The 26,758-nt window shown below is 37.5% G+C and overlaps 2 protein-coding genes across 2 annotated transcripts in view; both read left to right on the plus strand.

The window, feature by feature from the left end:
* The first annotated feature begins 3,251 nt into the window (after window positions 1-3,251).
* On the plus strand, window positions 3,252-4,199 carry Or6k2 (olfactory receptor family 6 subfamily K member 2). The gene has a single exon (XM_090339837.1). The coding sequence runs from the start codon at window positions 3,252-3,254 to the stop codon at window positions 4,197-4,199; it is 948 nt and encodes a 315-aa protein (XP_090195963.1).
* Window positions 4,200-13,236: 9,037 nt separating this feature from the next.
* The window catches only part of Spta1 (spectrin alpha, erythrocytic 1), a 66,037-nt gene continuing 52,515 nt past the window's right edge, over window positions 13,237-26,758 (plus strand). Inside the window, exons 1-8 of the mRNA XM_090339838.1 lie at window positions 13,237-13,260; window positions 14,864-15,100; window positions 17,342-17,467; window positions 19,449-19,589; window positions 20,482-20,628; window positions 22,908-23,041; window positions 23,757-23,901; window positions 25,695-25,849. Coding sequence (XP_090195964.1) covers window positions 13,237-13,260; window positions 14,864-15,100; window positions 17,342-17,467; window positions 19,449-19,589; window positions 20,482-20,628; window positions 22,908-23,041; window positions 23,757-23,901; window positions 25,695-25,849 — 1,109 coding nt within the window. The remainder of the gene's footprint in view (window positions 13,261-14,863; window positions 15,101-17,341; window positions 17,468-19,448; window positions 19,590-20,481; window positions 20,629-22,907; window positions 23,042-23,756; window positions 23,902-25,694; window positions 25,850-26,758) is intronic.

The following is a 26,758-nucleotide window of genomic DNA, read 5'->3' on the forward strand; positions in this document are numbered from 1 at the left end:
TCAGGTATGTATGCGAAAAATTAAAGGAAACTTAAAGTATCTTTAAAAGAATGAACCTGTAACGCACAGGTATAGATAAGCAGCCTACAGCCTCACACACCCACACTAACACCCACCTATGTACATGTATATCATAAGGAATAAAAACGGGTAAGCAGAAACACAGTATCGTCTTTTGAAAACTAAGACATACATCTGTACAGTTCTCATTTAGGAAATGGGAAGCAGAGTTTGGAAGGAAAATACGAAGAGGATAATTGGGGACGGAGAGATTCCTCCTGGGAGTGTTTAGAGGCCAGAAAATGTAAGTTACATGTATGGAATTATAACATTTATGCTTAACTAGATGGGTAAGTAGCACGTTGCCATAGCAACGGGAGATAGGTTTTTCTACAAAATGTAGCCAAAAAAAAATCAGCATAGTATTAAAAAATGATGCTTGCTATGGCTTGTAAATAAAGAGCTTAATGGGGAGTTGATAATAAAATCAATTAACAAATGCACAAATCATAGAAATAAAAATTGATATAGCAAGAAATTATAAAGAAAAATGATTCATTTCTATTGGAAACTGAGAAGACAATAGACATAAAAATTAGTAAAAGTGTCATTAGTTTCACATAGCTAACATAAAGCAACCATCGAAATCCTTTTATAGCACATACAAAGGAAGATGATGATTGCAAACAAATAAAAGGATTCTCTAATTAGAAAAGAGTGATCCTAGTGAATCTGGGTGTGTATGTGTGTGTGCATATGTGTTCTAAAGGGACAGTCTGGAGTAAGATAATGGTAAGAAAGCAGATTTTAAAAAACAAGTATGGGAGGGGCTCACAGGAGAAAACTGACGCATTTGTAAGACTGACCTTAAGGCAGGCAATAGAGGCGTGTGTAGAGACAAATGAATTTCCTGCAGAGACCAGTATTATGACTACAGATCTAACTAGGATAAAAAGTGTAGATAAAAGTTATTGTTGATGTGGGGGGGAGGGTAATGGGTACCAAGACATGTAAAAGGGTATCAATGTATGTGAATTAATGCACCTTCTATCTGCAAATATCATGTAACCCTTTTACTAATTACAATGAAAAATAAATAAACAAACAAACAAACAAAAAGTTATTGTTGATATACCAAAAAAATTAAGTGACTTTGTTACCTGGTATATTATATATACACTTGTTTATTTGAAATAGGGAAGGGAAGGGGAAAAACAAGATGATTAGGAGGGGGTGGGGGAGAGAAAGGGAACAAAAACATGAGAAGGGGTATCAAGTTTTGATAAGTAATGTCCCCATTACCTGATGAATGTAACTATAACCCCTCTATATATTATCTTGACAATAAAATAAAATTTACAGAAAAGAAAATTAAGTTCAAAAAACCCAGATAATGCATTTGGTTTGGGAACTGAGAAGGCAGTAGATACAACAAGGAACAAATTGATATATAGGTGAATAAAAATCAGAAAGTCAGTAAGCTCAATGAATGCAGAAGGTACCATTATATGGTACCTCAGGTTAGGTACCTTAAACAACAAAAATTTATGCCCTCATTATCCTGTTGAATAGAAGCCTGAAATACAAGTTTTCACAGGGTACTTTCTCCTAAGGCCTTTCTCCCTGGCTTCCAGAGCACCATCTTCTCCCTGTGTTTTCCTATGGCCTTACTTCTGAAGCTGATTGTATCTAAATCTCTTCTCCCCAAAACACCATTCATACTGAATAAGTAGGACTTTCCTTGATGCCCTATTTCAACTCATTTATCTCTTTAAAGATCCGTATATTATATCCATTTGGAACATAATAAATAGAAGTGGGAAGCTTAGGTCAAAATGAAGCTTATAAGTAAAACATTCCTGAAGAAAATGTGGAACTCAAGGAAGAGATCCAAAATAAGGAAGTACAGAGTTACATTAATTCATACGAACAAAAAGTCAATAGACATTGATAGATTCGAATAAATAGAATCTTGAAATAAAAGGTCTTCTGTGTAGAGGGAAATATGGAATGAGAAGCAAAAAATGTAAACAGAATTTGAGTTGTCTTCATACTTGGTAGGTAGAAAATACAACCAACAATGATAGAATGTTGAGGTTTGAGGAAGAATGACCTTTGGAGGTAAGTGGTAATGACAGTTGATGGTAAGTAATTTATTTAAGGAAAATGAGTTAGAAATTAAGAAAATCCATATGTGTTATGCATTAAAAAAGATGCTGAATAAAGGAGAGTCTAAAAAGGTGTATTTCCTCCAAAATAAGAAGCTATAACTATAATTAGCAGCAGAAGAGATCAATAAAATGAAACAAATAATTGTAAAATGGGTATAAATGAATATAGCAATGTATCAATATATGTGGTATTTCTATTATATGCTACTGCCATCTCTATCTCCATGCTCCCACTAACCCATGTAATACAATTCTACCGTGTACCCATTTATACCTTAACATATTGCTTCCGTGAATTATTTCATTTGATCAAATGTTCCTGGTACAAAGCACTTTAGAAATTCTTCTACCTTGAAGGTGGGAAAGGTCTAAAAGAAGGTAGAATGGTCCCTTTAAAATAGCATTAAAATATTCAATACCTTCTCCCTTTTGAATCATTGTTAAGAATCCCATGAAGACAGGGTAAGCTATTTACAGGGAAGAAAGAGAGACGGTAATTTACCAGTGATGACTCTTCCTTTATTGTGAAAATAGTCCATCAAATGCCAAGAATCAGATGAACTGGCAGCCGGAAGGGAGACTTTTGTGACACTTGTGAGATATTGTTTTGTAAAGTATAATACTGTAATATGAAAAGGAGCATACTCCTGTTTTGTTTTTCTTTTCATTGGTTGGTCATACTGTATTGACTAGACACAATAATTTCAAAATGTGACCCCCTGACTCGCAGGATCAATATTGTTTGAAAATATTGGTCTATCTTAGGGTCTATGTCAGCTAAGTTGAGTGAGAAGCTCTCAGGAATTTTTACATGCCCTCCTACTGATTCTCACTCATCATCCTGTTTGAGAATCACTGGTTCAAAACATTTGTTTTCCAACTGTATTATTCCCCCGGTACCAGACTTCAGTTCTACACCAGGTAGAACTTCAGGTCTGTGGGCTATAGATTTCATTTCTCATTTTTCCTCCTTTGTGTCCCCCAGTTCAGGGATCTAACAAGAGGCTGCATTTGGGTAAGTGTCTTCGCTCATAGACCTAGAATACATGCTCTCTAGAAAACCTCACATTCCTTTTGGAGATGGAGAACCGCAATCGGACAACTGCCCAAGAGTTCATCTTCTCAGCTTTCCCTAATTCCTGGGGAAATTCCGTCCTCTGCTTCATTCCACTGCTCTTCATCTATTCTTTCATTGTTGTTGGAAACCTGATCATCATCACCATGGTTCAGCTGAATGCTCACCTCCACACACCCATGTACTTGTTTATCAGTGCCCTTTCGTTCTTGGAGATTTGGTACACCACGGCCACCATCCCAGCCATGCTTGCCAGCCTGCTCAGTGAAAGACGGAGCATTTCTCTAAATGGTTGTCTCCTTCAGATGTATTTCTTCCATTCCACAGGCATCAGTGAGGTGTGTCTCTTGACCGCTATGGCCTTTGACCGCTACTTAGCCATCTGCAGCCCTCTTCATTACTCCACCATCATGACCCCTAAGCTGTGTGCCCAACTGACTTTAGGTTGCTGCGTTTGTGGCTTTCTCACACCCCTCCCTGAGATTGCCTGGATTGCCACACTGCCATTCTGTGGCTCCAATCACTTAGAGCATATCTTCTGTGACTTCCTTCCCGTGCTGCGCCTGGCCTGCACAGACACACATACCATCATCATGATCCAGGTGGTGGATGTCGTCCATGCTGTGGAGATTGTCACAGCAGTGATGCTTATTTTCATGTCCTATATTGGCATTGTGGCTGTCATTCTCCGCATCCGCTCGGCTGAAGGCCGCCGCAAAGCGTTTTCCACCTGCGTCTCCCACCTCACTGTCTTTCTGTTGTTCTTTGGCAGTGTAGCCCTCATGTACCTTCGTTTCTCTGCCACCTATTCTTTGTTCTGGGATACAGCTATTGCCCTGGCCTTTGCGGTTCTGTCTCCCTTCTTCAATCCCATTATCTACAGTCTGAGAAATAAAGAGATAAAAGAAGCTATCAAGAAACACATAGGTCAAGCAAAGATGTTTTTTTCATAAGACCAGGGACATCAAGTGGGTTCTCAGCTCTCAAAAATCTGTCTTTTCCCTCCTGTCCTTTTACTGAAATTTCACTCGTACCTGAATTTGGTAGCTTGTTTTACATCTTTATCCAAATCAGATGGGATCCAACTGTGTTAATTAAAGTTTGTGTCACTCAAATGATTTGACATCAGTTCATTTTGTTGAAATGATCCTGAGTAAACACATAAATTTTGACACAAAACATTTGTTTGACATGTGAGTATGTATCTCTGTTGGTAGAGAGCTCACTTAGCATGCGCATGGCATTAAGATCAAGCCCCAACACTTCAAAAATAAAAACCAAGGAAGTGACGCTGTGGTTCAATGTGGTAGAGTGCTAGCCTTGAGCTTGAGAGCTTGGGGACAGCACCCAGGCCCAGAGCTCAAGCCCCATGAACAACCTAAACATAAATAAATGAAATAAAAAATAAAAACCAACCCAACTACACAAGAAGAACAAACAACAAGAAAAAGAGCAACAACAAAGAAAAATTATTTGAGAGATGGCAAATGAAAACCAACTTCAGAACACTAAGCTGACCTCACACTGTCATCAGGGTAGATAATTGAAGAATATTTCTCATGGCTATGTTGGATATTCAAGGATTGATCAGTATGCAATCTATCTAACTTATGTGTCTGATGACTGAACTTTGTTCATAAGCGAAAAATGTCTGCATTGTGGTCACATGCGTTGTATGTATTATGTAATAATAATTTATATAATAAGTATGGCAAGAATTTTGGAATTAATAAACATCACCATTCTAAATTTTGATTGTTAAGTCCATCTGTTTTTCAAATTCCCTCCTCCCTTTCTTTCAGGATTCTGGGCTCTTCTCTATCTTACCAGATTGAGGACTCTTTCTTTGGCTGACTTTTTTATATTTACTTCATAAAGAGATTTTATTTTCCTCAGTTGAGATAGGATAAAGCTTATTACTATGCAAATGTTGATGGATTCTCCTTTTTTATCCCTTCCTCATTCTCCAACACAAATCTTCTAGCTTTCAGCCTAATTTCACCACTTCTTTGTGTGACATGGAAAATGATTCGAAAATGAAGTATTGTGTTTATCCAAATCATAGCACAGTTTGTAGTTTTATCAAGCACAAGTCCTACATGGCACCTTCCATTAGCTTTTTACTGAAGTACTTTCCATTCCTGTCTTTAGTAATAATATCTCTGGATCACCTAAATATAAAATAATTATCCATGGTCAAGAAATAGAGGGTTAAAAGGTAAGTAGAGTATGCACTTGACATTGTTTAAAATGAACTATATAATTGTGAGTGAGGATAGGAGGGAAAAACTTGGAGAAAGTGAAGGGGTGACATTATCCAAAAGAAATTTACTTATGAATCAGTCACTGATTCATAAGTAACTGACTTTGTTACCTGGTATATTGTACATATATATATATATATATATATATATATATTTGTTTATTTGAAATCGGAACAAGATGATAGGGAGGGGGTTGGGGGAAGGAAATGGGGACAAATCATGAGAAGGGGTATCAATGTGTGAGAAATAATGCACCTACTACCAGGTGAATGTAACTATAACCCCTCTATACATTACCCTGACAATAAAAAAGAAAATAAATTTACTTATGAATCAGTCATACCCCTGTATAATTATAATAACAATAAAATGTATTTAAAAATGATCTTCCTTAGAAGGTAATATGTGTGCAATGACTAACCCAAGTGTGGGAAAAGAAGTACTTGGTATTCGGATATTTCTAGGAAGTATGGTTTAGGGTGAAAGAATCCAAAGGCTCTGAATTAGGATCATTCCATGTGACATACAGAAAAATGATTGGTGATTACCGTGGAATGGAATAGGCAGTAAGAAAAATCAGTGTGGGCCAGATCACATAAGAAGAAAAAGAATGTTGTAACAACTTCTGGCTTTCACTTGGAGTGAAATGTGAAGCAATTGGAGGCCTTGCAGTATACGTGTGATATCATCTAATTTGCTGTGTAATAGGAACTTTCTCTCTGTTATACTGATAATAGCTCCAAAAGGTCTAAAGAGAGAAAAAGAAGACAAGATTTAAAGCCACTTCAAAAATCCAATTAAGGATTGATGACCTGAACTAGGGTGGCAGCAGGAATGTGATAAGAAGTAATTGGATTCTGGGAAACTTTTAAAGATACAGCCAAGAGAATTTGTTTACGTGTTGGATATGGGGTGTGTGAGAGACGAAGGAACCAGGCTTACATAACCAGAATGATGATTTTATTTTTGTGGGTCATGGGGCTTGAACTGGGCCTGGGCACTGTCCCTGAGCTCTTCGGCTCAAGGCTACTGCCCTACCCTTGAGCCACAGCCCCACTTCCCATTTTCTAGAGGTTAGGAGATAAGAGTCTCAGGTCCTTTTGTTCGGGGAGGGGAAGGAGTGGGGGGGCTGGCTTTGAACCTTGATCCTCAGATCTCAGCCTCCTGAGTAGCCAGGATTATAGGGGTGAGCCACTGCCCAGCTAATGATGTTTTTTTTTAACTGTGATAAAGTATTTGTCTCATTTATGTACTGATTTATGTTCTACCTTGTCCCCCAAACTATTGGAGATCAAGTAGTCTAGTATTCTTTTTTTTTTTTGCCAGTCTGGGGCTTGAACTCAGGGCCTGGGCACTGCTCTTGGACACCTTTTGCTCAAGGCTAGAGCTCTATCACTTGAGCCACAATGCCACTTGTGGCTTTTTCTGTGTATGTAGTACTTAGGAATCAAACCCAGGGCTTCGTGCATGCTAGGTGACCACTCTACCACTAGGCCACATTCCCAGTACTTTTCAAATTCCAATTATATATTTCTTCTTGTGTGCATTCTTTGCTCACTACACATAGTTTATGCCCACCTAAAAAACCTCAATTGGTCAAACTCTTCTCCCAGCAAAAGAAGGTCCAGTTCTTTCTCTGTCGTCAGAAATCAGGTGAAGTATGCTACAGTTACAAAGGCAGCCTGCTCACCTTCCTATCTGTCTCTAGCAATCAGCTTGCCTGAGTCTTTTTGCTCTACCTGGCTATGACATGATAAGAAAGAAAGAAAGAAAGAAAGAAAGAAAGAAAGAAAGAAAGAAAGAAAGAAAGAAAGGAAGGAAGGAAGGAAGAAAGAAAGAAAGAAAGAAAGAAAGAAAGAAAGAAAGAAAGAGAAATGTTAATAGCCAAGAGAATACCAAGAAAGGAAAAATAATTCAAGTAGAATCATTTGTAGGAATGTGTTTTTTTCAGAATGCTACAACAAAATATTACAGACTAGGTGGCTTAAACAACAAAACTTCATTCTCATGGGTCTACATCTTGAACAACCTAAGAAGAAACTGGCAAGCTGACATAGTCCCTTCATTTATTATTTTAACTCCAAAGGACTCACTCAAAATACAGTTCTTCCCTGACATTGCTGAACTATCAAAAGCACTAATACATATCATTTTATTCTCTTCTATCACAATTTTACATGAGTTCTGTGCCTCTTTAATTTGGTCAGGCTACTCTCAGGTAAAGATATTATTTTGATCAATGTTTTTGAAGTAATGCACCTTCTATCTGGTGAATATAATGTATAATTGTATTAATTACAATAAAACATATTGAAAAAATATTTTATTTTGTTCATCACTGTATCTCCAAGGTCTGATGGATTGTGTTATCCACCCATGTATTTAACAATAGTTTACTGAAGAAGCTAATGAATGGTTAGGAGTAAACTTTATCTCCCATAGTTCTGTGAGGGGAAATAAATCCTCATCTATTTTATCATTCAACAATGAAAGTCAGGGGAAACATCAAGATTTGTGGATTTTCTTAAAGCACTAAAATGAAATGAGCAAGCAGAAAAAATAAAATTAAAAAGGAGAGAATAAATGTATGGAAAGGAAAGAATTCGACTTTTTATTAGAGAATTACAAACTGGAATATTATAAAATTCAAGCCTAGCCAGGTGTTAGGGGCTCACACATCTTTAATTCTAACTAACTACTCAAGAGACTGAGATCTAAAGATACTGGTTCAAAGCTATCCCAGGCAGAAAAGTCCATGAGACTCTTATCTTCAATTAATTTACAAAAAGTTAGAAGTAAAGCTGTGGTTCAAGTGCCAGAGCATTAGTCTTGAGCACGAAAAGCTCAAGGGAGCCCTAGGTTCAAGCCCAGAAACAGTGCACACACACACACACACACTCACTCACACACACACAAAAAACATATAAAAAATAAATTTTAAACATAAACTGTCAGCTAGGTTTAAGGTAGAAATAACCTTAAAGGACTTGAAATTCTAAGAATTAAAATAGATAATTAACTACGTTTCATTTTTTTATATAATGTATCTACTATAATGGCCCTTTTACTAGCTGACAATCAGAGAAATAAACAAAATGTAAAATTTTAAACTCCTAGCTAGTACTGTATGATTATACAACACTCTAGAGGCAGAGGCAGGAGAATCGTTTTTTGAGGCCAACTGGGGCTACACAAAAACATCAGGCTGGTTTGGCCTAAACTCTGATGAATAAATAAATGCAAAATAAGTAAAACCAACAAATTATTGATGACATATAGTCCATTTGAAAAAAGATAGTATTCTATTAAAATTACATTCATCTTTGTTAGTAAAGGAGCAGAGAAAATCAGACTCCAATTAAGACACAATAAATGAGCTTTACATTTTTGACAACATAGCTCCTGGAGCCTCTGGATTCAGGAGGAAGAGAGCAAGCTGGTCTGAGGCCTGAGCAGGACTGATGCAAGCTGCTCAATGTTGATTACATTGCTGTGTGAAGGACAGCCCTGCCCCAAACTGATAACCATGGCCAAGCAAGACAACCCTTCCTATCACCCTACCTTTGTCAAAGTGTAGCAGTTTTCTCTTAAAAAAAAATAAGACTTCTTATGTTAAAGTTGTCCAGTTGTTGATTGCAGCACCAGTTACAACAGCAAATAACACTAGTTTTAAATTCAGCAGCATTTTTGTAAAACCAGTGCTTCATCTCAGATCCTCTAAAGTCTTTTGCCTCTCAACTTTATTTAAAAATGTACACACTTAGCCAATTGCCAGTGGCTCACATCTGCAATCCTAGCAACTCAGGAAGCTGAGATCTGAGGACCTCAGCTGCAAACCAGTTCTGGCAGAAAAGTCCCTGGGAGACTCTTATCTCCAATTAACCACTCCAGAAAAACATAACTGGAGCTGTGGCTCAAAGTGATAGAGTGCTAGACATGAGTAAAAGGAGCTCAGGGACAGCACTCAGGCCCTGAATTGAAGCCTCACAACTGACCAAAAACAACAACAATAACAGCGATGTACACACTTCTCAAATGCAATTCTTCAGTCAAAAAGTAGAATGTCTTGCATTTTATCTGAGTCATTTCTAATCAGGCACTTCATATGATCAGGGCCAATAAGATTTTTTGAGAAACAACAGAAGTACAGAAAGAGTCAGAGGTTAAGGCTGTTAAGCCACCGAGGAAAAGATAGCTCACATCCTGTCTTTCAAGCTATCTCAAGAACATGTTTTGACATTTGTATCATGAATGATAAAGAATATTCAGATTTTAAGACTTGAATGTCTATTTCAAAAGAATAGAAATATCAAGTAATATATTTAAAGTTAGCAACTGGGGGGGGGATTTTTAATTCAGCTTTCTATTTTATCAAGCTTCTTCTCTGACTGTCTCCTTGCGTTAGCATTGCTTTCTTACTCCAAAGAGAATTCTTATCTACTTCTTCAAATGTAGTAAGCATACAACCTGAAATCTACATTTAAAAACTTTAAGCATACATGCTGTATAATCATCAATGCAGCATTCTATAAAGGCATAAAGATGTATAATATATCTCAAGAATTTTATCATTTGCATAATTGAAACTTTGTACCCTCTCTATTAGTTCCCTTCTGCTCTCCACCTCTATGACTTATCTATTTTATACATTTTATATTAGTGGTATACATATCCTTCAGTGATTAGTTTATTTTACTTAGTACAAGTTCCCCAAGGCTTATAATACTGTCTCAGATATCATGACTTCCTTCTCTTTGAACATTGAATAATACTTTATTGCATTTATATATCACATTTTCTTATCTATTCATCTACTAATGGTTATTTTGGCCATTTCCATATCTTAAAAAGGTAGTCTCTGTCCCTTTTTTTCTCTCTCTCTCTCTCCTCTCTGTCTGTCTGTCTGTCTGTCTGTCTATCTGTCGCTCTTTCTCTCTCCCCTGGTGATTAATGATGTTGATCATTTATTTTCATAGCTGTTGGGTACTCCTATGTCTTTTCTAGAGAAACATCAATTTAAGCCCCATGTTCATTTCTATTTACAGTGCAGGGATTACATCAGGGCTGTGTGCATGCTAGACCAGTGCTCTATCACTAGGCCAGTATACATTTTAGTAGGATTTTTATTGTTATTAGTTTTCTTGTTATTTAGTAAGGGAAATTCATTATATGCTTTGGATATTAACCCTTTCTCAAATATATGTAAATTCATCTTATTCCATTTTGTATATAGGTTGCCCTTACATTTTGTTCATTGCTTCCTTTACTAGGCAGAAGCTTTATGGTTTGATCTAGTATCATTTATTTTTGCTTTTGTTTCCATATTGAAGAAATCATTGCTAAAATCAATTTCATGAGCTTCTCCATGTTTTTCTCCAAAAGTTTTATGTACATTTATTACACCTAATAAAAATTGGCACAAACCAAAAATATAAATTTGGCAAATATGCCAAATGTAGCACATGTTCAATTTCTGGAACTGAAGTGAGGAGGTGAAATTATCTTTATCCAAGAGACAAGAACCAATGTCCATTGAATACCTCCCACACATCCTGACAAGATCAATTTGTATCCATTCCTAATTTTTACAAGATTCTGTAAGATATAATCTCCATGTTATAGGAGAACATGGCCTAAAAGAGTCTTCTCCTATGTTTAATAGCTTTTAGGTATTTAAGTAAAGAGTCAACCCCATGTCAATATAATCACTGTGTCATTCTGTTTCTCTTTAATTTTAATAACTCTTTTCTTAGCAGACCAACATTTCCACTTCAGTTCCCTGTAGTTCAGGATCATGTCATAATGAAATAAGGATATTGGAGGTAAGCAATGCCATCTTGGCATCTTAATAAAAGATGATAAAGGATGGAGACTTTCTGAGAATTCCAGAGGTTATAAAGGACATTCTTTGGATTACAAATACGTTGTGAATTGTTGAGCTCCAGGACACTGGTGCTTACTCTAGATAATTGGGATTCTGATTGCCCTTTACTGTTCCCCTGGATAGTCTCCTCTGCCTATTATTAGAAATAGGTAACTTCATCTAGCTTGCTTTTTTTATGCATTCACTTTTGTTAAGGCTGTTAAGGCTTGGTCATTAGGATGCAGTTTTTGTCTTTGAAAGCTATCTTCTTGCTGGGCTTATGCCTGTAATCCAGGCTACGCAGGAGGCTGAAATCTGAGGATCATGGTTCAAAGCCACCCTGAGCACAAAAGTCTGTGAGACTGTTATTTCCAATTAACCACCAAAAAACCAGAAGTGGCACTGTGGCCCAAGTGGTAGAGTGCTAGCCTTGAGCTGAAGAACTCAGGGACTATACCTAGGCCCAGAGTTCAACTCCCAACCAAAAATAAAGTAAAATAAAATAAATAAAATAAAAAGCTCTGTTCTAGTTCTGTTCTGGCCTGAAGATCTTTGAGACAGGAGTCAACCTGCAAACTGTTGATGTTCTAATAAAAACTTCTGATGATTCAACCTCTCAAAATGTGGCTTTTCTGTCTTTTCACCATACAACAATCAAAAGTGTGATCACACACACATTTGTGTATATATATCGTATATATATGTGTATGTGTGTATGAGTGTGTGTGTGTGTGTGTGTGTGTGTGTGTGTGTGTGTTTGGCCAGCCAGAATGACTAATTATCATGAAATGAAATGGTCTTTTCAACATAGTTGTTATATATCAAAATTATATACCAATCCAAAACATTGAACTTGGACACATCTTAATTCATACTCAAACATCAACTCAAATGTAAGAGATGCATATGTAAGGCTTAAATGTAAGAGATGTATAGAACTGACAAATGCAAGTTTCATGACATTGGTCTTAGAAATGGCATCTGGGATACACGAATAAAAAAGTATAAGCAAGAAAAGCAAATCGAATGAGGCTGAGTGTGGATATTTCTACTGCTTTGAAGAAGGGTATAAAACCTTCTAACTATTTTCTTATTGCTTTTTTTGTTTCACATTAGTAAGGCAGCATAAAAGAATTATGAAAAGAATTTGTGCCTCTTTTCCTTCATTAAAATATAAATTATCACGCCTTCTTTTTCCTACACATTATATGTTAGTCCTATTTTTAAATGTTCTGAGATGATATTAAATAGTTGGTCAGATTAAATACCTTGATTATTATTTCAATAAATGCAAAATAAACAAGTTTATACCTTACTATTTTTGTTCCTTCTATTTATATGTCCAAGGGTACATCTATACTGTCATTTGAAAACTCATATATTAGGCTATAAATAAAATATTCTCCCTATTTTAGGAAACACTCTACAGCAAGTATTAGGATAATTCATTAAAGGCTCTTAAATACTCCTATTTGGGCACTGAGGAAGAAGAACTAAAACACAATCTTAACAAGGTCATTTGTCTTATATCTATAGCTGTTTTTTATTCCTACTCTTTCACCTTTAAATTTTGCTTTCAGTTGTTTTTGGAAGTCCTGCTGAAAAACTGAAAGCCTTAATTTTCCCTCAAGCTGCTGAGTCACCTTGTCTGAGAAACTCAGCCCCTGCCTCAGCTGAATCGCTGGGTATGTCTTCCAAAGATAATGTGGATTGTCTGTGGTTGGCGGGATACTGAGACTTTTTTTTTTTTTTTGGTCTTTGCTGCATTCACATTTCTAGCATCTCTATTGAATTAGACAAGACATCTCTGTCTTTTCCCTAGATACATTTTTTGTCTTCCCAAATTGTAGGCGATTAGAAAAGATGGAGAACCTTGCCAAGGAAACTGTGAGTACAGAATTTAATTGTCTTCAATGTAGTTTATCCTTAAGACTATTAGAAAGCAGTCTCTTTGAATATCAGTATTATCTTGAACAGGATCATTAGAATTGTTCATATTTGATATTTAAACAGTAGAAAGTTTTAATGTTAACTATTTTTTCTGAATGTTTCACTTTAAACAATTACTTAGGATGTAGATATCTCTACAACCTCCAAGAATCACTCAGTTTACATAGAGATACTTAATAACTTGAGGCAAAATAATACTTCAATAAGATTTCTGTCTCCCTGGAATGATTTAACTTTATTGCCATTATAGCAATTGCCATCCACAGGGAAGCAATTATGTCTAGAAAAAACAGAGAAACTAAAATTTACACTCTTTATCGAATGTTCTGACTAAAATAAGCCTAGAAAACAGTACTTTGTTCTCATGAAAGAAGCAGACCCAATGAATATTCTGTTGTTGTCACATATACCCTGGATGCTGCTAAAGAGAATTCTTTCACAGAAATACTAGGTGTTATATTCTTTTTTTTTTCTTTTGCCAGTCCTAGGCTTAAACTCAGGGTCTGGGCACTGTTCTTTAGCTTTCTCAAGGCTTGCGCTCTACCACTTGAGTCACAGTGCCACTTCCAGCTTTTTCTGTGTATGTCATACCCAGGAATCAAACTAAGGGCTGCATACATGCTAGGCAAGCATTCTACCACTAGACCACAGTCCCAGCTTCACGTGTTAAAACCAATTTTTAAAACCAATTATTAAAAATTAAACAACTGGAAATTTGTAGTATGAATTCAGATTTGTAAGTTTTTTTAAAGAAGTAAAATAAAAAGAGTAATTAAACCAGTAACCAGTGAACTACACTTTACATGAGCTACATAATATATGGAGGACATTTTTAAATATGAAGAAAACAAAGTTTGTTTTTATATAATGTAATTCATTAAATTATAGTTACTAAATTAAGTTCAGAATAATCAGCACTTGTCAGTCCCTTTTTAAGCACTAAAAAGAGAAAAGAATGGTTTTGGAGTCAATAAAATTAGTTTTTTTTTTATACTGGCACTGGAGCTTAAACTCAGGTCCTTGAGCTCTCACTTAGCTTTATAGCTCAAGGTTGGAGCTCTATCATTTGAGCCACACCTCTGCTTCTGGATATTTTTTTACTAGTAATTTTCTTTACTAGTTAATAGCCTCTGATATGTTGTTTTAATCTATTTGAAATTTTGTAATTAGCTTTGTCATCAGTCCAACTTCACTCTGTCACTAGAATGAACACTAAATATTGTCACACATCTATATGAGCAGCTGGAGAATCTTATGGGGTGATAGGAGTTGTTACTCTAATCAGTAGTTCTAAACAGTTACAGTTACACAAATGCACTTCAGTCCTTCAAACAATAAGCCTTTATAGGATTAAACAAATCTAAGCATACATTTATCATGATGCTCCGTGACACATAAGAGTGCAGTGAACTAAAGATTTGAGAACTAGGCATAAATAAAATCTTGCTTTCCTTTTTCCTTTACAAAAATTCACTGGACAAATTACTGTGCTACATATATATGGATCACGGTGTGATACGATACACATTTTAACTTGCAGGCTACAGAAAGCAGTGGGCCAAAAGTTTTGGAAACAGCAGAAGAAATCCAGCAGAGGCGCGAGGAGGTGTTGAATCGGTACCAGAGGTTCAAGCAACGTGTTGCTGAGAGGGGTCAGAAACTTGAAGAGTCCTATCACTATCAAGTTTTCATGCGAGATGCAGATGACCTGGAAAAGTGGATCATGGAGAAACTGGAGACTGCAAAGGATAAGAGCTATGAGCCAACAAACATACAGGTCTCTAGAGTGGATCCTAAGAACTCTGGGATGGGAAAATAGGCTTTGTTTGCTTCATGTTAAAGTTGAAAGATGGATGTGAGTAAAATCTGATACCATTTAGAATCAAATTAAACAAAGTTGAGCCAGTAAAGTGGGAGGTTTAGAATTAAATTGAAAGAAATAGATTGGAACTTGGGTCTGTGTGCACTAAGTTCTGCCAGTTCTAAGCATCAACTCTTAAAATGTCGAAGGGATGAGATTAAGGAAAGAAAAATGGGAGTCTGTCAGTTGTTGAAAACTCAGAACTGTTTCTTAGAATGAGCTCACATTCTGAATTCATGTTCTTATAATGTAAAAGTACAGTGGGTTAGGACTGGCAGTTTGGTCTAGTGGTAGAGGGCTTGCCAAGCATGTAGGAAGACCTAGGTTCAATTCCTCGGTACCACATACATAGAAAAAGCCAGAAGTGGTGCTGTGGCTCAAGTAGTAGAGCTCTAGCCTTAAGAAAGCCCAAGGACAGTGCTCAGGCTCTGATTACAAAGCCCAAAGACTGGCAAAGGTAAGGCAATGTTATAATACAATGAGTAACCTATCAATTAGGAATGATAATGCTACCTCTAAATTGCCCCGGTCTTTAACTTCTTATTCTCTAAGATCCTACTTGGAAAGAAAACTCATTCCAAATAGAATCCCATGGAATCTTAACAGACAAAACAGTTACCGAATAATTCAAGAAATCTTTGACACACCAAGTGCTTTCAATGTTTTGTGATAGTAAGTTTGGAATTCTAGAAGAATCTTCAGTTTTTCTGAGGGATACTTTCTGCTGTCTTCACAACCAAAAGGTTTTTCTAGGTTTCCTCAAATTTCGAATCATAGCTCTTGTCCTAGAAGCTCGAATCTTTAGGGTTTATTTTTGCTGCTGTTATTGGTTTGGAGTTTTTGTTTGCTTGTTTTGCTTGTTGCTATTTTTTTTCTTTCCTTTTTCTCAGCAAGGCAAAATTTTCTTCTGCAGACGGGTTCTCTATCCTAAAATCTGGCAGTCAAGCACAGAGGCCAAGAGGTCTGATAGAAACTTTTAGAGCTATCACTTGACTGAGTATTATAGCTTCTTACACGTAGACATGGCCACCAGAAAGAGAAAGAGGTTGCCAATGTTGATTGGGGAGCTCCTGGAACAAGATCAAAGTGACATACAAAATGGAACTATTCACACATTATGAAAGATGTTTTGAGAACTATCGTTTTGAGTAGAACCCAGCTCGCTCTCAGTCTTTTCTGAACACTAAGTCTTAGGGGAGTCTGCAGAGCCTTTAACATAGTAGGGTGTTTACTGATAGTTTCCCAAAGAACATGGAGACAAGCCTCTTCCTGTCTTCTCTGTGACCTCCTCTTGGGACTCCTTGATATCTGTTTAGTAATTCTACCATTAGTGGCCATTTCTCTGAAGAAACAACTGTTCCATCTATGGTCATAGGCTATCATTTAATCTTTTTTTTTAGGTTTTTTTTTAAATTGTAATTAGTAAAAGGGTTACATGATATTTGTCAGATAGAAGGTGCATTAATTCACATATATTGATGATACCCTTTCACATGTCTTGGTCCCCATTACCCTCCCCCCACCCCCCATCTTGGTTTTCCCCCCTTCCCTATCCAATTTCAAATAACCAAATACAAATAAATCCAATATATCAGATAACAAAGTGAGATACTATAACAATATGAGATAACCAAGGGACAGCAAAAGAGATGAGAGACAACATAGTACATTAAGGACAACAATCATTCATTATATGGCTTTTGTTTCAATATCCTGGAGGTCCTTTCAATTAGCTTCATACTATATGGCCTTATGTATCTAGGTTTTACTCTATTGCAAATCTCTGCTAGTAGAGCCCAAGGTTTCTACTGATTATGACAAATGAGGGAAACCATTGAGCCTAAGTTCCTTTGAATCTGGCTTACTTCACTTAGTATGATTTTTTCTAAGTCTTTCCATTTCCTAACAAATGGGGCGATGTCGTTTTTTCTGACAGCAGCATAGAATTCCATTGTGTACAAATACCACAACTTGTTGATCCACTCATCAACTGAGGGACATCTAGGTTGGTTCCATATTCTTGCTCTGGTGAATAATGCTGCACTATCATTTAATCTTAATCCAAGTTGGGAAGCAAGTCATTTTGCCTAGTATTAAGAGAAGGAATAAGAAGACCACATCATAATCTACGGAATCTGCTTCATTTTTACATTTCAGGCGAAATATCAGAAACATGAATCCTTTGTAGCAGAGGTGCAAGCGAAATCAAAAGTCCTTCCTGAACTGGAAGAAATTAGAGAAGCCCGATTTACTGAAGATCATTTTGCCCATGAGGACAGTAAGGTAAATCAACGGCAGGGTCTCGATGAGAAGTCTCTAATTGCTGATTATGTTAATAAGATTTTAATTGAATATGCCTAACATAAACATTGATAGCTTTAGAACAAGAGCTCTTGCCTTTTACGTTCTGCTGGTGTTGAGGCAGAAGAAATAAAATGGGGAATCCTTGCGTTCCACAACTTGGGGGTTTGCACTATGATATGGGAGATAGCATTTGATGAGATTACATTTCTCTCTTTTGCACTGTGAAATAATTTACCCCAAGATCACATCACTTCGACCTCTTCCACATTTCTCAGAGGAAATGGATTTTCCTTATTCTTTCTTCTGACTTCAGAATCTCATGTTTTCTTCAAACTTTCCAAAAATTAATATTCAGCCATTTCAGCCTTCTCTGAAATCTTCTCTCCTTTACCTCTAAAAGCTTTCTTTCACACATCTCACCTTCTTCAACCTTCCAAACTAGCCTTTATTCTCACTTCAAAATAACCCTAAACTATCTTATCTTCATAAAATCAACTGTGAGCACAAAGAACATAAAAATCCCAATCATTTCAATGAAAATTTACAACTCTTACTTGTTCTTAATATGTGGGCTACACTCTAACTAAACCCATGCATTCTTACTCTTTCAGACATTTCTACTGATAGTCAACTCAAATTCCTTTTGGTATAGTGAAGAACGTGTCTGTTGCCAAAAAATGTTTGCACTATATAGTCAAAATTTGGGACTGGTCCTTTATTCAGTGCAGCATTTCATCATTACCAAACTATGATCAGGGAAACTAAAAATCAACCAGAAAAGAATCTTAATATAAAGAGAGAAACTTGGCCAGGAGTTTGGCCTAGTGGTAGAGTGCTTGCCTAGCATACATGAAGTCCTGGGTTCGATTACTCCATACCGCATATGCTGAAAAAGCAGGAAGTGGTGCTGTGGCTCAAGTGGTAGAGCTCTAGCCTTAAGAAAGTTCAAGGACAATGCACAGACCCTGAGTTCAAGCCCCAAGACTGGCAAAAAAAAAAAGAGAGAGAGAAAGTCAGAACAAGAAATTTTTGTATTCATTTACATTTGATAGAAGTCATTTTGTATTACTCTCTTGTGTATGTAATCAGTCCTCTAATTAAAAAATAAATTGAGGGCTGGAAGTTTGGCCTAGTGGTAGAGTTCTTGCCTAGCATGCACGAAGACCCAGGTTCGATTCCTCAGTACCACATATGTAGCAAAAAGCCAGAAGTGGTGCTGTGGCTCAAGTGGTAGAGCTCTAGCCTTGAGAAAATCCAGGGACAGTGCTCAGGCCCTGAGCTCAAGCCCAGGACTGGAAAAAAAAATGAGAAGTTGTTAAAACATCTTTCACATTAGAAACATTAGAGCATTAGACCTCTATTGGACAGAATTATGACAAGGCAGAAGGAAATATGGTTCATAGGCTACTGTGAGAAATGAAAGGTTAAAAACACAAGATTCTTGAAGATGGCATAGAGATGGTAACACAGGTGTTTCAAAAATCACTCTAAAGTCTCAAACTATACAATTCCCAAATATTATTATAGTGCCACTTAGCAGCAAAACTACAGCTTTCATGGTCTCATGGTCTTTCATCTACGCCAGTGCTTGGACTATTTGTTATGTAAAAAACAGTCTCCACCTATCATGCACCTATCAAAAGTCTTTCTTTTGGCTCAGTTCAAATACATGCTCTTACATCCTTTCCCCTTGCCTGTCTTAGAGCATGCCATTGTTCAGTTCTCTAAAATCCCAAAGCTTCTTCTCACAGACGATATTTGCTTTAGTAGCTATTTTTATATGTATATGTGTGTGTATATATATATATTCTATTGTTTTATTTGTGTCTTTTTTGAGTGATTAATGCATTCATGAATGGGAGGAAAGATTTTAGTCTGGGCGTTTCTTCTGCACACAACTCTGAGTCTGTGTCTACTTCACGGCCTCTGCCTGAACAGTTCTGCCTCTTCTCTCCCCAAGATCCATCTGGAAGAACTGCGCCGCCTGTGGGACCTTCTGCTTGAGCTGACCCAGGAGAAGAGCGACGTGCTACTGCGAGCCCTGAAGTTCCATCAGTACTCACAGGACTGTGACGACATCTTAGAGTGGATCAGAGATAAGGTATAAGCAAATGCAGTTGTTAGATTCAATCTACGATGTGCAAAAATTGCACTACAGAACTTGAGGGTAGGGATAAGAGATGATGATGAAAGGGACAACACTGACCAAGAGTTCTCATAACTTATGATGTAGTAACCTCTCTGTACAACTACATAATAATAATAATAATAATAATAATAATTAATAATATATCTTAAATATCTCACGCCTTTGAACCTTCTGAGCCTTCTGGGCCAGGTATTCTAGAGTCACTTCCTACAGATTACTCTGCAAAAAAGAAAGCCCAGCCCTGGGCTTTATCCTTTTTAAAGAACTAGGACATTGGCAAAAATTTAGGGATGTTCAAGAGATTAACATGGTAGGGAGAAAACATAAACTGATGGGTATAAATATAATGAAGAAACAGAATTACACAAAAATAACATTCCTTTAAATTTGATCTAGGCTCGTCTCTCCCTCTTTGATTCTGTCTCTTAATTTTTGACCACACTCTGGGTCTTGACTGAAACTATAACTTTTTTTAATCCTTTGTCTCTCAGTGCCTATTACTACTGTGTTGTTTTATATTTTCTTAACTGTCTAAACACATTTTTCTAAAGACTGAAAATTTGTTCAAGCTATTGCACCATGTAATGCCTTTAAAGGCAGGCAGTACACAGGGTCATAGAATCAGGATACGTTTACTCATCACCTTTCAGAACATTAAAAGGATGCTTCTAGAGGGTCTTGCCAACGGTTCCTCTAATCTCACTGAGTGCCATAGGGCATTGTCCTATACCCCTGCTTCTGGCTTTTCCCAGAAGGGCTCTCCCAGGCTCCATTAGTATTTCCATCTGAGCTGTCCCAATGCAAATATTTACTGGTGACTTGCAAAGCTTTTCTGTATCTGCAGGAGGCTATAGTGACACAAGTAGAGCTGGGTGAAGACTGGGAGCGCACAGAAGTTCTGCATAAGAAGTTTGAAGAGTTCCAGGAGGAATTGGCAGCTCGAAGAGGGAAAGTGGACAAAGTGAACCAGTACGCCAATGAGTGTGCTGAGGTAAGGTAGGAAAATGGTGCCATGACAGGGGAAAGGTCCTGAGCTTCATGAAGAACTCCTGGCAATGAGTAGGTGGTTATGAGGGGAGAAAATACAACCTTGAGAGAAAACGTTCCTGAAGTAACAGGCGTAAGTAGCTCCCTCTGCCTTCTGGATCTACCCACTCCTGGAATTCTATGGAAATGGACAGGGAAGGGGGAGATGAAAGGAGAAACAGAAAGACAGAGAAGAGGAAAAATAGGAAAGAAGATAAATGAAGTAACTCCTACACCATGCAATATATTTTGTGTTCATGTTTGTGATGAGTACTCTTCATGTAAAGAGATAACAAGTTAGCTTAAAGTAATGCTGCGATATCAATATACAGAGAGATATACATAGAAATATATACACAGATATATTACCTATTGTATATGGTTTCCATGGGCTTTTTTACAAGTTGCAAAAAATAAAAAGTGGCAAGGAAGTACACAAATGGGCAGTCAAAGGCACGATATCAGAATAAATAACCCAAAAATATGTGAGAAAGAAAAAAGTCTAGAATGTCCGTGTGTGTGTGTGTGTGTGTGTGTGTGTGTGTGTGTATGCAAAATCAGGCTTATATATAATGTATTACATAATACATAGATCTATATGCACACATATAGTACATATGTACATAAAATAATAAACTCCAACAGTTGCCTACATCCATTATGACTGAAGCTCTGTATTGAAAAACATTAGTTGGAAAGTGGTGCTGTGGGTCAAGTGATATCGGGATAGGATAACTTTGAGAAAGTTCAAGAACAGTGCCCAAGCCCTGAGTTCAATCTCCAGGACTGTCAAAAAAGAAAAAAAAAAGAAAAGAAAAGGCATTCCATTTTGGGGCTGGGATGTAGCTAAGTGGCAAAGTGCTTGCCTAGCAAGTGCAACGTCCTGGGTTTGATCCCTAGTACCACAAAAGAAAAGACTAAACCAAAACAAAATAGTTAAAGAGAAAGAAAAATGATAATAGCCCCCTGGTGGAAGAACAACGAATTCTAGGGTGAACAGGTACTAGAAAAGGAAAAAATATTTCCTAATTTATTTTACAGGCAATATTTCCAAAGGTTCTTATCTTTTCTCCTTTCACAACTTTTTGTTCCTTGTTGTGAAGACTTCTCATTTATCTGTAACCTTCTAACCATCATAAAACATAAAACAACAAATATTTTTTGTTTATAATTGAGTTAGTCAGATATTTGAGCACCAGCTGGGCCATTGTCCTGTACCCCTGGTATTTTTGTGTGCCTGCGGTTAGTAGATGATTTAATTAAGATTGTCTCAACTCCACGTTTGGATCCCTGCCAGAGATAATGGAATTTCTCCATGTGGTCTCTAGTACTTCAGTAGGTCTGCTTCTTTGTGTTTCAGGCAGGGGATAAGAACACAAGCTAAGATGCTGGAACTCAGAAAATGAATCCTGTTACCGACTGCTACCTCAGTTAAAGGCTGACATGGAGTCAAAGCATAAGGAAACAGACCCTACCACTAGGAGGGAGAAGTAGAAAGAAGCACGATTCTCCTTTCCAATCCACCACAATGAGATACATCTCTTTTGGAGTGGGCCCTCCACAACTGTAATAGAAAGGACCAGACATTCAGGGTGGAAAATGGAGATGAATAAGAAGGAAAAGAACTGGGGAGACAAGTGAGGAGTGAAGGAAGTTGGATGTATGAGAACTCTTCAAAATTCTGAAGCATCAGGATAGGCTGAGGCTGCTACCCAACTAAGTATTTATAAACATTGTTGTTTCAGGGAGCTTAAAAACACCAAAATCCCTATTGTATGGTCTATTTATCATTATGGAAAGAAGAAAATGCTTTTCCTTGAATTATGAAAGTATCAGAATCACAAAACATGAAGAACCATAGCACTAGCATTTAAGAACATTAAATTCAGAAAGGGACATTTCTTTTCCTTGCCTTTATGTTTCAAGGAGATTTGTAGGCACTGACATGGCAAAGCTCTGCCACACACAATGCTGTGTAAGGTGTGGGGTGTCTGGTGTGTGTGTGTGTGTGAGTGCGTGCACGGATGCATGCATGTGGGCATCAAGTCTATTGCTGGCACAGGATATAATCTTGGAAGATTGGTTTGTCTAAATTTTGGTAATATGCATGAAATGGCAACCAGGGATTCAGCTTGTGCAGTCATCTCCACTTCTAACAAAGTATTGCAGGGTGAAATCACATGTTTAAATGATTTTTTATGTAACATCTTTTTTGCATACCTCAAGTGCTGGCTTTCTTCACAGGAGAGCCATCCTAAGCTGCCCTTGATAAAGTCAAAGCAGGAGGAGGTAAATGCTGCCTGGGAACGGCTCTGTAACCTGGCTCTCCAGAGACAGCAAACGCTCTCCAGTGCTACAAACCTCCAGAGGTTCAAAAGGTACGGATCTTCTGCAGAAAACAGAAACAGCATCATCTTTCTTTCCCTTTTCCCTATTTTAAAGCTCTTTTTCTAAAGCCTGGGCTTTGAACTAGAGTCCTTAATTAGGCACTCTACCATTTGAGTCATTCCTCAGCCCTTTTGCTTTAGCATGTTGTTTCTTTTCAGATTGGATCTAGTGCTTTTGTGGAAGTTAATCTCAGACCTTGATCCTTTTGCCTCCGCCTTCCAAGTAGCTGGGACTATAGCCATGCATCACCAGGCTTGGTTCTTTCTATCAGCTCAGTCTGTTCTGAGAAAACAGTGATTAATACTTTAAACTATTGAGCATCAGCTTCTTGCCTTTAAGACAGGAAGGGAGTTCAGAAAATTGAAGCCTATTCTATAGTGCCCAAATTAATAAAAATCAACCAATCAATCAATCACACTGGTGTATTAGAATCTCTTCAGAGACAAGAACAATGAATAAGAATTTGATGAGGTTCTCCGACAGGAGAGGTAACTCTATAAGTTTAACTGTCAGCAGTCCTTAACAGCTCAGTGGACACAACCCACAAGCAAGAAGTTTTAAATTTTTGCTAGCATGCAAGCAAAGTAGGGTAATTGCTAGATGCGCGAACTGGGCTAGTTCTTCCTGTGTGTTTCACTGCTCTGCTTGTCCTGTAGTGTGCGCCATAGTATTTGGTTAGTACTTATATGAATGCCTATCTGACAGGGACGTGACTGAAGCCATTCAGTGGATCAAGGAGAAGGAACCTGTACTCACTTCTGAGGATTATGGCAAGGATCTTGTAAGCTCAGAGTCACTGTTTCACAGTCACAAGAGACTTGAGAGAAACCTTGCAGTCATGCAGGACAAGGTAAGCCACTGTCGGAGGAACCGTTTTGCTCTTGGTATTGAAAAAGTCATGCGTTAGTCACCAGTGAAAGAGAAATTTCCTGGCATTTGACAATACTTCCTTAGTCTACTTGGTACTTGTCCTTGGTACTTGGCTAGTCCTTATTTTATTTTATTGATGTATTTATGCCATATACTTCCCATTCTCATTGTGTATTATATTATTTTATTGATGTATCTATTCCATATACTTCCCATTCTCATTGTGTATTATATTACGCAATTTTAAAATAACAAGATTGCGTTGAGTTCTCTAAAATGCCCCATGGCCATTTCATTTCAGTACTTTTTGTTGTTGTTTTGTTTCTGTTATAGTTTAATCCTGTTTCTGTTCCTCACTCAGCAGAAGCATTTTCTTCTTTTCTAATAAGCTGTGAGTGCCATAAGAATATATCTGCCCATAGGTTTCTTTCCCAAGTCTGGAAAACTCTGTGTCCTATATCCTATAGGAGCAGAGCAGACACAGGCATGCTACAACTTAGAACAAACCTATATCCTTGAACTTGTCCCACCTTCGACTTCTCCCTGTCTCCAACTCTTGTCCCAATTTAATCCCTTTATTACTGTCTGTCCCCAATAGCTTGCTTCTCATAGAATATTTTTTGTCATCTTAATGATAACCCTGTAACCCTCTGACAAATTTCTCTTTTTAATTTAATTTCTCTAACCAATTTCTACAAGCTGTCACTATTTTATTTCTTTAATTCTTCCTCATTATTTTTACTTTGGAATAATAAAACCTCAGGCCTTGATGAATATTGGTAACAAAATACCAAATCCTCTTCCTGATTATAGTTGACCATATTTCAGGAGCAATGGTAACATGGTTTGTTTGTTTGTTTGTTTGCAAAAGTGATTCTATGGGGGCAGGGAATGGTGCTTAAAATGGTTTGGTGTTACTGGAACTTTTCTTGATCTTTTGGGCACAAATGTCTTCTTGACTCCCAATGTAATACTTAGGGGAAAACCACTTCAAGGCAATGACGGGAGGTATATACTAAGTCTGGGAGTAGTTTTTAAGCTGGGTGCCAGTGGATCACACCTACAATCCTAGCACCTCAGTGGGCTGAGATCTGAGGATATTGGTTTGAAATCAGCTCAAGCCCATGAATCGGAGACACTCTTGTTTCCAATTAACCAGCAAAAATAAAAAGCCAGAAATGGAGCTGTGGATCCCGTGGTATTGTACTAACCTTGAGTGAAAAAAAACTAAGGGCAAGTGCTAGGGCCTGAGTTCAAGACCTAGTACTGCCATTAAAAAAAAGCATTTCTCTGGGCTGGGAGTTTGGCCTAGTGGTAGAGTGCTTGCCTAGCATGTACAAAGACCCGGGTTTGATTTCTCGGCACCACATACAAAGAAAAAAGCTGGAAGTGGTGCTGTGGCTCAAGGGTAGAGTTACAGCCTTGAGAAAAAAGTCCAAGGACAGTGCTCAGGCCCTGAGTTCAAGCCCCACAACTGGAAAAAAAAAAGCATTTCTACCTCATGATCATTAAGTGATAGATACCAAATGAGCAAATGCTTGTAAGGAGCTAAGCACACTGAGATATACAAAATGCTCAATAAATTATAACTATAGTATATTACTATATTAGTGAACATTTGTCAATATTAATTATTATATTAATATATTAGTAAAATTCTGCTGTTGCTGGTACTGATGATGATGATTCTTGTTTGATTATATCTGTCCCATAAAATTTATCCAGGAGTCAGTGTGCATGGGTTTTCTAACAGGTTTCTTTCTTGTTCCAAAGGTAAAGGAGTTATGTGCCAAAGCCGACAAGCTGATGACTTCCCACCCTGCGGATGCTCCTCAGATCCAGCAGATGAAGGACGAGCTGATCTCTAGCTGGGATCACATTCGAGCCTTGGCTACGGCCAGATTTGCAAAACTGCAAGCTTCTTATGGGTGGGCAATCCCTCTTCCTTGTTGTTCTACCTGCCTCTCCCAAAGCAAAAAGGGGTGAAGGGTCTAGCATAGTGACGGAGTCAACTCTCCTGCCAACTCAATAGAAGCAAATGTAGTTTCTCTTATGGCCCGGTATACTCACACCTACCTCAATTCACCCATATGCTTCCAGCCTTCCATCATGATAGGCTATTATAAAGTAGACACCTCACGTTAGAATAGCTCTAGCAAAGGAGTTACATTTTCTATCTGAAGAGCCTCGAAATGACTCTAGGACTGTTTTCTAAGACTGTAATTTACAAGTTTACTACAAGAAGTCCCAGGGCCAGCGGCTCAGGCCTACCTACTCAGGAGGCTGAGATCTAAGGATTGTGGTTCAAAGCCAGCCTGGGCAGAAATGAACCTGTGAAACTCTTATCTCCAATTAATTACTCAAAAGAAAAAAATCAAAAGTGGCTCAAGTGGTAGAGCACTAGTCTGGAACCCAAAGAAGCTCAGAGCAGGCAGCCAGGCTCTGAGTTCAAGCCCCCCCTCCCACCACCAACAACAAAAAGCGTACAAGAAATTGTCATGATCAGGCATTATTTTAGTAGTTGATTCTTATAAGTAGTATTGTAATCACCAGAAGACCATGTCCATCTTGCAGTATATAGTCAAATGATGAACATTTTATTTTTTTTAGCATGGGAAGCTGGTTTTGCCATTCTCATGTTTTTATTAACAGAGCTAACTGTAAGCTAAGATACATAGTTTCTAACCTGAGTACTTCTTGCCATGAAGTGATTTCTGTTATTTACATAACATATTCTTATTTATCCATTGCATTGTGGGATTTCTCTTCTATTCTTCTATTTCAAGTACCTCTGAAATAGGTGTGACTTTACAGTGTTATACTTGGGACTCATATAT

This window comes from Megascapheus bottae, chromosome 10, assembly GCF_031878675.1.
Source record: "Megascapheus bottae isolate mThoBot1 chromosome 10, mThoBot2.hap1, whole genome shotgun sequence".
NCBI classification, from domain to species: Eukaryota; Metazoa; Chordata; class Mammalia; order Rodentia; family Geomyidae; genus Megascapheus; species Megascapheus bottae.